Source organism: Macaca fascicularis, chromosome 3, assembly GCF_037993035.2.
Source record: "Macaca fascicularis isolate 582-1 chromosome 3, T2T-MFA8v1.1".
NCBI lineage: Eukaryota > Metazoa > Chordata > Mammalia > Primates > Cercopithecidae > Macaca > Macaca fascicularis.
Genome location: NC_088377.1, coordinates 33,988,128 through 34,001,923, shown reverse-complemented (window position 1 = coordinate 34,001,923; position 13,796 = coordinate 33,988,128). Strand labels below are relative to the sequence as shown.

Sequence of the window (13,796 nt, the reverse complement as noted above, 5' to 3'; positions counted from 1 at the left end):
GGTGGGGGCCCGAGGAGTCTTCCTTCTCTCCGGTGCCCGGGGTCTGAGTCGGTGGGCACCTGGCTGGGGGCACGCTCCCTGTCTCCCCCTGCCCACGGTGACGGCACTCGGCCGCCCAGTCTGTTGTTTACACATCCAGCTCATCCATCAGCTAGATTCATAAACACGGCAGAGGCCTGGGAGCTGAGTGGTCCCGTGGCCAGATCAGGGGCCCGGGCAGGGGTCTGGCCCTCAGAGGGGCTGCCAGTTGGTGCCTGGAGATTCCAGGCATGGCGGGCACCAGCAGGGTCTCCTGACCCACGTCTCTCCCAGACTGTGGCAAGGTGGAGAGTTACTCATTAACCCAGGCACAGCCTGGCTGGCATTTGATGAGGCTGGGTCTGGGTGAGCCGGGGTGAACGGAGCCCACCTTGAAATGAAGTGTTCGTTCTCCACGAGCAGCTGCTCTGAGAGGGCCGCGGTCTGCCAGGTCGGCCGGGGCTGTGGGGACGTGGTCCCTGGGTACCCGGATGGTGCTGTCTCTGGGCCCTGGAGGGCCAGGCTGCAGGTGCCGCCACCTTCCTGGGCCTCAGCTTCCCTGGCTGTAAAATGGGATGGTGACCTTCCTCACGCAGGTGCACTTCTGCAGCAGACACAGGGCCCTGCCTCCGAAGACTAGGGACGGGTGAGAGCATGGTGCCGAGAGAGCTGCTCAGAGTGGAATTTGGGAAGCGTCTGAGGCCGACGGCAGGCAGGGCCAGCCACAGAGCTACATTCATAACACCTGTTGGGGGTGTCTGGTGTTGAGAACGGACCGTTTCCCTGGCTGTTCAGAGGAAGCCTCTCTAATGTGTCTTCACAGCGACTGTAGGTGTCGGGAAGAGTCCTGGGTTCCCGGCAAGGGGAGTGTCAGGTGGGGAACAGTGATGTGGCAGCCCCGTCTGGCCACACAGTCCACACTCTCCCTGTGCCAGGCCACGGCTTGCACACCTGGGGCCCTGGAGGGACCAGAGTCCAGGGGACATTTAGCTACCCTGGCCCCGCCGTCCGCAGGCTGGATCTGTGCGTGGCACGTTCTGCGGGGATGCCCTGTGATATTCTGCCCACGGCCTCTGGGTTAATCATTGATCTGGGCAACCTGCAGACCCCTCCCCACTTCCCCGTGTGGGGGTCAGGGGGGTGCTTAGTGGGCGTGTGACCCTGAGCCAGCGCCCCATTCCCCCGCGGAGGCCTGGATGAGCTCCCAGTCCTTGAGAGTGGATCCAAGGTCAGCTCGGAGCCCGGCAGCCCCGTGACAAAGATACTGAAGCCCAGGGAAGGTCCCAGCGCATCCCCACCCGGCTCCTCCGCTCGCCTCAGCGAAGGTGCGGGAGGCCGGTGAGTTCCATTTTGAGGAGCTGTCTGTGTTTCTGAACAAAAATGGGAACTGGGCCAGGCCGGACAGCGGTCTCTGGGCAGGTCCTGCGGTGCTCAGACGCCCTGGCCGCAGGTGCCAGGAAGGGGAGAAGCAGCAGCATTGGATGTGCTGGTGGCTCTGAGGGAAGGAGCCGGGTGGGAGGTGGGGGTTTGGGCGGTGACCCCTCGCGTCTGTCCCACCCTGCGCCTGCCTGGCTGGCGCTCACGTCCCTCCTCCTCCACCCACAGGGCACCGCATCCGTGCTGCAGCGCCGGTCCCCCAGTGAGGAGTATGTGGAGGTGGGGCGCCTCGGGCCCTCTGACTACTTCGGTGAGTCCAGTGGGTGTCCCCTCCCTCGCACGGCTGTGGCAGTCTTCTTTGGGGTCCTGGGAAGGGCCTGGAGGTGAGGAGCTACTGGGGGGCCTCCGTGGGGCCTTGTAGCCAGGCTTGGCTGAGCCCCAGTGTGGCTGCAACAGAAGGCTCAGTCCTGTTCCCCCAAATTGAGGTTCCAGGGCCAGACTTGGATCCTCAGGAGCAACCAGCCCTGGATGTGGGGTTCCCCAGAGGGCATGACCTTGGGGGAGGCAGCCTCCTGCTTCTGGGATGAGGGGGCACAGTGTAGCCCTCAGCCACCAGCATTCCCGCAGCTGGGGGTGGGTGGGCTTGAGGGAGGCCCAGGCACACCTGGGTACACCTGGGCATTCCTGTAGCTGGGGGTCTGGGTCCTGAGGGAGGCCTGGGCACACCTGGGCATTCCTGCAGCTGGGGGTCGGGGTCCTGAGGGAGGCCTAGGCACACATGGGCATTCCTGTAGCTGGGGGTCGGGGTCCTGAGGGAGGTCTGAGCACACGTGGGCATTCCTGCAGCTGGGGGTCGGGGTCCTGAGGGAGGTCTGAGCACACGTGGGCATTCCTGCAGCTGGGGGTTGGGGTCCTGAGGGAGGCCTGGGCACACCTGGGCATTCCTGTAGCTGGGGATCTGGGTCCTGAGGGAGGCCTGGGCACACCTGGGCATTCTTGCAGGATTGCTCAAAAAAGTGCAGGACAATGCCCAGCTGAATGTGAATTTCAGATAAAAACAATTCATTAGCATAAGTATATCCCAAATAGTTCTTGGGCTATACTCATGCTACAAGTTTGTTTGAAATTCGAACATGCCTGGCACATCCTTACCTTGAAAGGGAGACGATTCCTGGGTCCTGGGTGCAGCCTTTCCCTGCTGCGGCCTCAGGACCCCCAGGCCCCCAGGCCGGGCCCTGACCTCTCTCTTCACTCCCAGGGGAGATTGCGCTGCTGCTGAACCGGCCCCGGGCGGCCACCGTCGTGGCCCGGGGACCCCTCAAGTGTGTGAAGCTGGACCGGCCCCGCTTCGAGCGCGTGCTGGGGCCCTGCTCCGAGATCCTCAAGAGGAACATTCAGCGTTACAACAGCTTCATCTCCCTCACTGTCTGAGTGCAGCCCCCACCCTGCAGCCGCATCTCCCCATTGTGGTGGCCGTGCCGTGCTTGTCTGTGTCGGGGCCCGGGAGCCGCCGTGTGAGGTGTGGGCCGGGTGGGGCTGGGTCCCAGCAGCCTGAGGACTGCCCCTTCCCCGGAGTCACGTTTTGGAATAAATAATCACCTTGTGCATTTCCAAATCAAAGGACAAGCAGACAAAGCGCATCCCAAGAGCCAGAAAGGGACAGGCCAGCTTCCTCCCCACACACCTCCCTGGCCGCCTCTGCGGGCTTGTCCTGGGGGGCCCATCCCACGCCTGCCAGTCTCCTGGAGATGCTTGAAGATGGGTCCTGCCCAGAACTAGGCCAGGACGTTGCCCCTGGGGCCTGGAGACCCTGTGAGGTCAGGTCCCCCAGATCGAGGTCCGAGTGGGGGCAAGAGTGTGTCAAAGGGGCTGCCCCCCAGGGGAGATGAGGCTGAAGAAAGAAGTCGAGGCCCCTCCCGCAAATGTGTGCCCCCACCCTCCCCACCACATCCTACCGCACCCCCACCTCCCCAGGGGGCCCTGCTGCGGATGCCGGAGTGGGAGAGTCTCTGGGCTGTGAGATTGATCTTGCCTCTAACTGGAGAGGAAGCCAGGCACCGAGACACACGGGGCTCCTGCCTTGGGAGCCAGGGCCGCGGCCGCAGGTAGACCCCAGTAGGGGGGCCGGGCTCGAAGTTCCGTTGGGAGGGGCTGGTGGGACTCCAGCAGCCTGTTCTCACCTTTCTTAGAAAGTCCACCCAGGGCGAGTTGATGTTAGGGAAAAGCAGAAGTCAAGCCAGCCGCGGGCCCCACGCTCCCCAACCCGCCCAACCGACTTGTCCCTTAAATGTGTCTTGGGTCCTGCGGTGATGATGGGAGCCAGCTAGGCCCAAAGGGGTGAGACCAGTGCAGAGAAGCTCCCCAGGGGGCTCCTGGGTGCCCCGAAAGACAAGTGAGGCCATGCAGTTCACCCGATGTTGCTCCCGTCCCTTGTGTCCCGGGGAGGCTGTCCTTGGTCCGAGGTCACACGTTGCAGCCCCTCCCCTCCTGGCGGTTACGATGCGTGGGGCCCCTCCCCACCCAGCCCCAGCCACTTCGCCGTGTCCCGCCTGTGCCTGTGGTGTCCTGTGGACCTGTGAGCCCGCCCCACCTTATCTCTGCTCTGAGTGCTGCATGAACCATTAAATGTGCGATGAAGTACCTCTTCCCAGCTCGGGAGGCCTTGGTCTGAAGTCTTTTGTAGATAAGGGTTTTTTTCTTTTTCTTTTTCTTTATGGTGCTAAAATACACATAACACAAAAGTTACCATTTTAACCACTTTGAAGTGTCCAGTGCAGTGGCGTTATCCACAGCGTGGTGCAGCCATCACCACTGTCCACATCCAGCCCTTTCATCTTCCCAAGTGGAAACTCTGTACCCGTTAAACAACAGCTCCCGCTTCCAGCCGGAGGAACCACCTGTCCACCCTCTGTAGCCCTGTGTATCCAGACGTTCTCATTTCAGCACTGTCACTATACGTGAGGGTCTGTGCTGCCCACCGCCGTGTCCCAGTGTGGCCAAGTGGATGGGGCCCAGCTCCCTGTCTCTGCACGCAAGGGTCCACATCCTGCCGTGATCCCAGGTGGTCCTGTTCCTTGTGACTGTTTTGTGGGCCCTGACACAGACACCCAGATCCTAAGGCTGCCCCGGGAGGGGTCAGTGTGTGCCAGGGCCAGGGTGCCCTCGACCTCTGGAGGGTTTACCCGATGGTAAACTCGGGTTCCAAGGGCAGGCCCAGCCCACTCATGCACCTCAGGCCCCCAGGATCTCTTTCAACTGGGCACTGAGTAGGCCTGCAGGAAACATTTCAATAAATAACAGTGAATAAGGGTTGCAGGAGAGAACCTTGGGGAGATTCAGGCTCTGACATCCACAGGCCAAACACAAAGGAACTTTGACCCAAGTCTCACACCTTATGCAAAAATTAACTCAAAATGGATCACAGACTTAAACATAAAACTGTAGGGAAACTGTTCTTAGACTTGACACTGGTCCATGAAAGGGGAATTTGATAAATTGGAATTCATCAAAATTAAAAACTGACACCTGCAACAGATCTTGTGAAGATGAAAATACGAACCACAGACTGGGAGAAAAGATTTTCAAACCACATGTATCCCAGAGAAGACTAATACCTAGAATCGATCAAGAACTCTCAAAACTCAGCCGGGCGCAGTGGCTCACGCCTGTAATCCCAGCACTTTGGGACGCTGAGGCAGGCGGATCACAAGGTCAGGAGTTTGAGACCATCCCGGCCAATATGGTGTAACCCCGTCTCTACTAAAAATACAAAAAACTTAGCCAGGTGTGGTGGCACATACCTGTAATCCCAGCTACTTGGGAGGCTGAGGCAGGAGAATTGCTTGAACCCAGGAGGCAGAGGTTGCAGTGAGCTGAGATGGCGCCACTGCACTCCAGCCTGGGTAACAGAGTGAGACTCCATCCAAAAAAAAAAAGCACTGTGTCCTATAGAGAAACAGGATCACTCAGACACTGCTTGTGGGAACATAAGATGGGGCAGTCACTCTGGAAAATAGCACGTAGTTTCTTAGCAACACAAAAAACCGAACTAAGCGTGCAATTACTGTACAACACAGCAAATTGCATTCTTGGGCATTTATCCCGAGCGAAGACACAAACCCGCACATGCATGAACACAGCAACTTGACTCAGAGAGCCTCAATCTGGAGACAACCGTGGCATCCTTCAGTGGGGTGAACAAACCGTGGTACGTCTGTGCCCCGAAACGCTACTTGGCACCGAAAAGGAGCTAGCGGTGTGCCCAGCAACTGGGATGGAACTGTCAGAGAACGACGCTGCGGGAAAGAAGCTGTGTACTCTACCATTCCCTTGACACGACATTCTGCGGATGCCAGAATCAGGGCCAGCAGTTGAGGAGGAGGTGGTGTGACTCTGAAAGGGCAGCTGGGGCTGGGCGCAGCGGCTCACACCTGTCATCCCAGCACTTTGGGAAGCTGAGGCAGACTGATCACCTGAGTCAGGAGTTTGAGACCAGCCTGGCCAATATGGCAAAACCCCGTCACTACTAAAAATACACAAATGAACTGGGGGTGGTGGTGGGCGCCTGTAATCCCAGCACTGTCAGAGGGGTGGGTGGGTCCCCTGAGGTCAGGAGTTTGGGACCAGCCTGGCCAACATGGCAAACTCTCATCTCTACTACAAATATAAAATCAGCCAGGCGTGGTGGTGCATGCCTGTAATCCCAGCTACTTGGGAGGCTGAGGTGGGGGATTCGGTTGAACTCGGGAGGTGGAGGTTGCAGTGAGCCAAGATCGCGCCACTGCACTCCAGAATGGGTGACAAAGCGAGATTTTTGTCTCAAAAAATAAAAAGGCAGCCGGAGCTGTTCTGTGGCTCGAGCATCAATGTTGAGATCTGGCTGTGATATGCTGGGGTAGTTTAGCACGACGTTACCACTGGGGGAAACTGGGTGAAGGGTGCACCCATCTCTGTATTTTGGGGTGGTTTTTTTTTTGAGACAGGGTCTCCATTTCTCACCCAGGCTGGAGTGCACTGGTGTGATCACAGCTCACTGCAACCTTGACTGCCTGGGCTCAAGCAATCCTCCTGCCTCAGCCTCCCAAGCAGCTGGGACTACAGGCAGTCACCACCATGCTCAGCTAATTTTTAAATATTTTGTAGAGCCAGGGTCTCACTAGATTACCTAGGCTGATCTCAAACTTCTGGCCTCAAGCAATCGTCCCACCTCAGCCTCCTGAGTAGCTGGGACCACAGGCATGTGCCACCATGCCCCCTAATTTTTTTTTAAATTATCATTTGTAGAGACAGAGCCTAACCATGTTGCCCAGGCTAGTCTCAACCTTCTGGGCTCAAGTGATCCTCCCCCCTTGGCCTTGCAAAGTGCTGGAATCACAGGCATGAGCCACTGCGCCCGATCAGGACATGTGTTTTAACTTGCCTTGGGTCAATACTGAGGCAGGGAAGGGCTGGATCACATAGTAAGTGTGTGTTTCACTGACGAGAAATTGCTGAACGCTTCTCCAAAGCGGCTGACCACGTTGCCTTCCCGCCAGCAGTGCGGGGGAGTTGCAGGTACCCCGCCTCCTCACCAGCACTTGGTGTAATCAGGCTTTCTAATTTTGGCAGTTCTGATGGGTGCAGTCGTATCTCGCCGTGGTTGTAATTGCGTTTCCTGATGACGGACGACGTGGAGCATCTCTTCGTGTCTGTATCAACTGCAGATCTTCTTTCATGAGATGTCTGCTCAAATCTTTTGCCCATTTACAGAGATGGGGCTGTCTTCATCTCACTGGGCTGGAGGAGGTCTTTGTGTATTCTAGACACAGCTCCTCCGTCAGACGCACACATTGCAAATACTTTCTCCCAGCGTGCAGCTGGCCTTTTCATGTTCTTAAATGATGTCTTCTAAATAGCAAAATCTTTAGTTTTTTTTAGAGTCCAATTTATCCCCCTTTTTTTTGTGGTTCAGTGTCCTATTTTGAAAATTGCTGGGTGAGGTGTCTCATGCCTGTAATCCCAGCACTTTGGGAGGTGGAGGCGGAAAGATTGCATGTGGCCAGGAGTTCGAGCCTGGGCAATGTTGTGAGACCGTATGCCTTAAAAAAAAATTGTTTAAAATAGCCAGGCATGGTGGTGCACACCTGTAGTCGCAGCTACTGGGAGGCTTAGGCAGGAGGATTGCTGGAGTCCAGGAGGTCGAGGCTGTGGTGAGCTATGATCATGTCACTGCCCTCCTGGGTGACAGAGTGAAATCCTGTCTCAGAAAAATAAATAAATAAAAATAAAAAATCATTGCCTGCTCCAAGGTGGCCAACCAGTGTGTACGGAACTCCCAATGTGCACCTGGCACTGAACTCAGCCCTAGAGATATGGCAGAAAACAGCCGTCTTGGCACTGACGTTCTAGTGGGGGCACCCCCTTCACCCCTTTCCAGCACCTGTTCCCCAACACCACCCAGAGAGAAGTCCAGCGGGCCCCTCCAAGTTTCCCTCTGCCATTGCTGTGTGAGCTTGGGCAAGGCCTTTGGCATCTCTGTGCCTCGCCCTCTCCACTCTGATGTAGCCTGGGAATGCACATCTGCCCTCCAGAGTATCGGGAAGAGAACCAAGTGGGAGCCTTACCTTACCCGGGAAGCCTTACCTGGGGTGGGCTCAGGTGGGGCCCAGGCGAGGACTGGGTCTGGGGGCTGTGATGTGGGAGGAGTGGGTGACCCGAGGCAGACCCACCTCCAGAGAGAGTCAGAGGCTGCCCTGCCCGGGGGAGGCTGCCCGGGAGCCTCGGACCCCTTGCCTGCCCTGCGCAGCCTGACTCCCAGGGTCCTGCGGGCCAAGTGTGAGGCTGCCAAATAGCAAGGGACAGAGGCCCTGTGCAAGGAACAGATGAGGAAACAGAGGTTCCAGCGTGCAGAGGTTGGCCTAGGGTCACCCAGAAGGCAGGTGTAACTGGAAACCCTGCTCCTGGAAAGGGCCAGCCTGGGCCCCACCTGCCTGTCAGGTGCCACCAGCCAGGTCTCTGATGGGCACAACAGACACTGGGCCCTGGGGTGGGTCCCCAGGATGCGTCCTGGAACCACTGAGAACATCCGGGACAGACACCCTCACTGGCCTCTGCCTCTTGCTGGCTGTGGAGACCGGGAAACCCCTTCCCTTGGGGCAGGAGGCAGAGCAGTGGGGACTCACACACCTGCCTGTCCTGGCAAAGCACTGGCTCATTTGTTCATCTGTTGACTCATTCATTCATTCATGAACCTGCTCATTCATTCATTCATTCATTCGTGAACTTGCTCATTCATTCATTCATGAACTTGCTCATTCACTCATTCGTGTTTGTTCATTCATTCGTTCGTCGGTCCATTCATTCATTCATTCAGCCATTCGTTCATTTCTTCATTCATTAGTTCATTCCTTCATTTCTTCACTCATTCCCTGATCCCTTTGACAGTCTGAGCCTCTTTCACACAGTCCTGGCAGTTGGGAGGTGGCCTAGCTCTCCCCAGAGAGACATTTTCCTGGAGGTTGGAATTCTGGCCAAAGGATTCCAAGGAGGACGGACCTTCTGTTGGGTCCAGAAACCAGCAGGTGACCGTAGGCTCCTGTCACTATTCTAGATGCAGGGGCTTTGCCTGGGGCTGCCCAGCCCTGCCCGATATGGGCCCCAAGCCTGGACTTCTTGGGGCCTCAGCTTTCCGGTCTGTAAGATGGGTGTCACGGCCCATCCAGGCTGTTGGTGGAATGAGCTAATTACTGGCGGGAAGAGGCTTGGCAGGGGTCTCAGGCTGAACAGTGGCACTGGCCCACGCGCCCTGCTGGGGTGAGCTGGCCTCCGGGGACTGGCCTTGGCTGAGGCCCCTCCAGACCACGGACAGTCCTGGCCTCACCTCCCCTGGCTCAGGGTGGCTGAATCAGCCGGCGGGGGTGACTCACTTTGAGGCCAGGCAGTTTCCTCCCGGGTCCCCCGGCTGCCACGCTGGGGAGACAGGCAGGCCCCGCTATATGAGGCCTGGGACTTGGGGGTGATTTCATGTCTGGAGGTTGGGCCAGGAGGCCCTCGGCAGGGGTGATTCTGGGATCCTGGGCCCCACCCTTCAGAGCTTCATTTGGCCGCAAGGGTTCTGGTCTAGGAGACTCCTGGTCCAGATGCGCCCTGGGCCTGCCCTGGCCTCGTCAGAGTCCAGCTCATCCTGGCCCCTTCCAGAGCCACCAGCCGCGCTGACCTCTCGCTCCCCTCTTGGGCCGCTCTTGCCTCCTGGAATGTGACCAAATTAGGCATCTGGTGACTAACTTTCCTGCCCGAGCTCCACCTCCAGTTGGTCAAAGGATTTCCCTTCCTTGAGGGCTCCTCTAGTCCGGTTCTAACTTCTCCCCTAGGGAGTGCAGGGAGGTCCTCAGCTCGCCTCTCAATCTGGGCCTGCCCCTGGCCTGCTTGGGAGCCCCCAAGGCTCTCGGAAGCTTTTCACGGGAACAACTTTACAGTCAAATCTTGCAGGCACGCAGTGGGTTTGTTAATGCACGCATAGGGCTTTTCTTCAGCCAGGCAGAAGGTCTCCGGGCTGGGTTCCACTGATCCCAGCAGGCGGTCCGCTTGGGGATGGAGCGCTGTGTCACTCTGCTGGAGACCTCCCTTAGAATTGAGACTGTCAGCCCTTCACCAACCTCCTTAGCCAAACATTGTTCTTACTTTTGCAGTTGGGGAAATTGGGCTGTTGTATTTCAGGAATGCACTTGAAAAGGAGCCTGGTGATACCCGGCCTGGCACGCTGCGGCCCTGCCTGGGCTGGCGTGTGCTGTGCCGGGTAAAGCACGGAATTACACGGTCACCTAACATGACTCAAACCCTGGTCCCAGCTCTTCCTCGCTGTGTGGCCCCAGGCACATTCTTTAACTCTTCTGAGCCTGCTCGCCTCGTCTCTAAAGTGGGGGTCACAATGTCCATCCCGTGGGGTGGGAGGTGAGTGTGAAGCGAGATTGCACAGGTGGAGCTGGTGGCATGGGGTCTGGTGCAGAGGGCGTTCACGGCTGTGGAGCTGCTGTCACATATGATGTCTCTGTCACACCCAACAGTGACGGGAACCGGGCCCTCCACACCCTGACACGTGCCGCCCGGAGCTTCTGCCGTGTGTGCCATGTCCTTTGGGTCCCCGTGGGCCCGGTGGGCCTGCAGTCATCCTGCAATGCTGCCTCCTCCTCCCCTTCAAGGCCCTGAGCACAGCGGCTAGAAATGAGGCCTCCCCTCCTATCCTCCTATTCCCCAAGCCAAGCGTCTCCCCACCTGTGGCTGGCCCCTGAGAACTCCCTGACGAGGGACGAGGTGCCTCTCAGCAGCCCCCAGTTTTGGAAAAGTGACAGACGTCCCCATGGACGCAGCCTGCCCTGTGGCCCTCCCTCGATCTGCCGGGCAATTGCTGTGTGCATCACACTCCAAAACCTGGTGGCATGAAACAGCCGCCTCGTGTTCTCTACGGATGCTGCAGAGCAGACCTCAGACGGGGCCAGTGAGTGGGGCTTGTGTGCTCCTGATGCTTGGGGTCTGGGCTCAGCGGGCTCCCTGGGGGTGGGGGTGGGTCGGGGGCTCAGCGGGCTTCCTGGGGGTGGGTGGGGGTCTCAGCGGTCTCCCTGGGGGTGGGGGTGGGTGGGGGTCTCAGCGGGCTTCCTGGGGGTGGGTGGGGGGCTTAGCGGGCTCCCTGGGGGTGGGGGTGGGTCGGGGGCTCAGCGGGCTCCTTGGGGGTGGGTGGGGGGCTCAGTGGGCTCCCTGGGAGTTGGGGGTGGGGGGTGACGGCACCTACACCCTGTGCGTCTTAGGCTTCCTCCCAGCGTGGTGGCCCCAGCAGAACCAGACTTCCTTCAAGGCGGCTGAGGACTCCAAAAGCCGGTTGGTTCCAGCCACCCAGGTGTAAGGTGCGTGGCCTTTTACGACCGAGTCTCAGAGGCCACAGAGCGTCGCTTCCAGCAGGTTCTGTGGTTGATGAAGTGCCAGCCCGCCTGGATCCAGGGGGACACAGACCCCCACCTGCTGATGTGAGAGATCAAGGGACTGGTGGTCCTGTTTTAAAACCACCACACCCTCCTGGGTGCAGGAACTCTTTTGACCCAGGTGGGCTTTGGCCGGGGGTCAGCGGGCATCAAGCTAGTTGTGCTGTGCACAGCACCTGCTTTGCTCTCTAGTCCCAGGGACAGGCTCCGGTGTTCATGACATGGACACAGGCCAGCTAGTCCCTCTGAACCAGAGGGTATGTCTTGCCACACTGTGTGCCAGGCACACAGTGGGCACTCGGAAGTTTGATGAATGAATGTACAACCAACTCTAAACCCAGACAGGACTCTTACAGAGGCAGCTGGGTCAGAAGGAATGGAACCGCTGCCTCGAGGAGCCCCAGAGACCTTGGGTGGGGTGGGGAAGCTGAGCCTGGGAGACAGCGGGTCTGGCTGAGGTGCCAGACCTGAGGCGGGAGCCCCCCCCGGTCCTCTCACACTTCTCCCCTCCAAGCTACCCAAGTCAGAAGGAGTCTTGTCATTTTGTTTTTGGGCTGATTATCGTTGCTCTCTCAATACACTCAAGCAAACTACGCGCTTCAGAAGGACAAGGTCCTGGTCGTACACTGGTGCTCCTAGGAACCCACATTTATGTTTTTCTGTAGGCTGAAGAAATCACAACAGGAAGCTGTCACGAAGGTAGACAACCCTGGCATCAACTCTCTGCATTGAAGGAGGGCAGAGACGCTGCCCCCCAACCCCGAGGTGGTGAGGGGGTGAGGCTTGGCCAGGGATGGGGTGGGGGTGGGGGGTCCCTCTGGAGGGGTGAGGCTTGGCCAGGGATGGGGTGGGGGTGAGAGGCCCCTCTGGAGGGGTGAGGCTTGGCCAGCGACGGGGGGGTGGTGAGAGGTCCCTCTGGAGGGGTGAGGCTTGGCCGGGGATGGGGTGGGGGTGAGAGGTCCCCTCTGGAGGGGTGAGGCTTGGCCAGGGACGGGGTGGGGGTGGCCTCTGGGTGCCCCCGGCCCAAGGACTGACCATGCCCAGGACCAAGCTCTGGGTACTCTGGGACTGGGGACTGGGGCCCGGGTACCTGAGATGGGGTGGGGGAGACTGGCCCAAGGGCCCATAGGGAGCGGGGGGAGGCAGGCTGGTTCCACGGACCCCCGCCTTCCCACTCCCACTCTGAGATCCTCTTGTACCTGGCTCGGGGTTGGGATTCAGCCTGGGCTTGCCCCGCCAGCCTTGCCTGTCACTGGGCCATAAACCCCTCCTGTTTATGGGCCGGGCCGCCCCAGTGGAACCTGGCCAGGTTCCTCCTAAGAGGGCAGGCTCACTGCCTCTGGGAGTCTCCTCCACACCACACTGGGCGGCCGCCGGAGGCCCGATGAGGTGGCTGGAGGTGTGGGAGGCCCTGTGAGCAGTGGGTGGTCCCCCTGGGGGGATGGCGGCTGCAATTCTCTGGCCCCAGGCTCTTCCTGGGCCTTAGGAGGCCAAGGGCATCCAGGCAGCCCTGCATACCCCTTCACCACCCACCCCACCCCCGGTGCAGGGGAGGCCTGTGCAGGAGGCCCCACACCTGTCCACCTCCACCTCTAGGCTGAGAACCCAGGACAGCAGGGGCGGGGGCCCCAGCGTAGGGGGACTGGGTCTGTCCCCACTACACATGTGACGTACACACGGAGTGTTGGTTTAATGCCACAGACGCTCCCCGGTGCCTCCTGTGTCAGTGTTGGGGACTCAGGGGCCCTCAGAGAGTCCCTGTTCCAGCAGGCAGGTGGGGACTGCAGATCCCTTGGAGAGTGTGGGCAGGTAGAGGAGGGTCGCCCTGAGCCCCAGGAACCCACTCGCCGGCCTCAGGAGGCAGCTGCACACCCAGCCCCCACCCAGCCCCCTCCCAGTTCTACTGGCCCCTGGGACAGGCTGCAGGGCTCGTCAGGAGTCTGGCACCACACCGGCCCCCAGAGGTGGTGCCTCTGCCGGCAATGAGTGGGTGGCACAGGGTCTCCTCATCAAGTCTCCACTGGCGCAGCCTAGACACTGTCCCCAAACGGGAGCCCCCCGCCAGCTGGGAGGGGCCTTCCAAGTCCAGGAGGCAGACAGGATGCCCTGTGCAGGCGACAGAGAGGGCAGCCGCTCTGAGCTCAGGGCCTGGGGAGGTGACTGTGTGGCAGGCGGGGTCTGTGTGGCAGGTGGGGTCCCGTGTGGGGAATGCCCAGAGCCCTGCTGACTCCACTGGGTTCCGGGCATCCCTGGTCTGACCTCCAGGTCGGCTCCTGGGACCCCACCGGTCTGAGGGATGGGGAAGGAAGGGGTAGGACGGCAACCGTGCCGGGGAGGGGACCCCAGCCCTGGACTCTGGCTGGCTCTAAACATCTTGGGACCCACCTGTCCAGTCTGGCTGCAGAGAGGCTTGGAGGAGCCACCAGAGTGAAGGGGGGTCGCCAGCATCTT

General features: G+C 59.4%; 1 protein-coding gene across 6 annotated transcripts in view; it reads left to right on the top strand.

Moving 5' to 3' along the window:
- Nucleotides 1–4,035, top strand: part of PRKAR1B (protein kinase cAMP-dependent type I regulatory subunit beta) — a 184,964-nt gene extending 180,929 nt beyond the window's left edge. For all 6 annotated transcript variants that reach the window (XM_045389832.3, XM_045389833.3, XM_045389831.2 and 3 more), the window contains exons 10-11: nt 1,624–1,705; nt 2,654–4,035. In XM_045389832.3, coding sequence (XP_045245767.2) covers nt 1,624–1,705; nt 2,654–2,826 — 255 coding nt within the window. In that variant the 3' untranslated portion in view covers nt 2,827–4,035. The remainder of the gene's footprint in view (nt 1–1,623; nt 1,706–2,653) is intronic.
- Nucleotides 4,036–13,796: the final 9,761 nt, after the last annotated feature.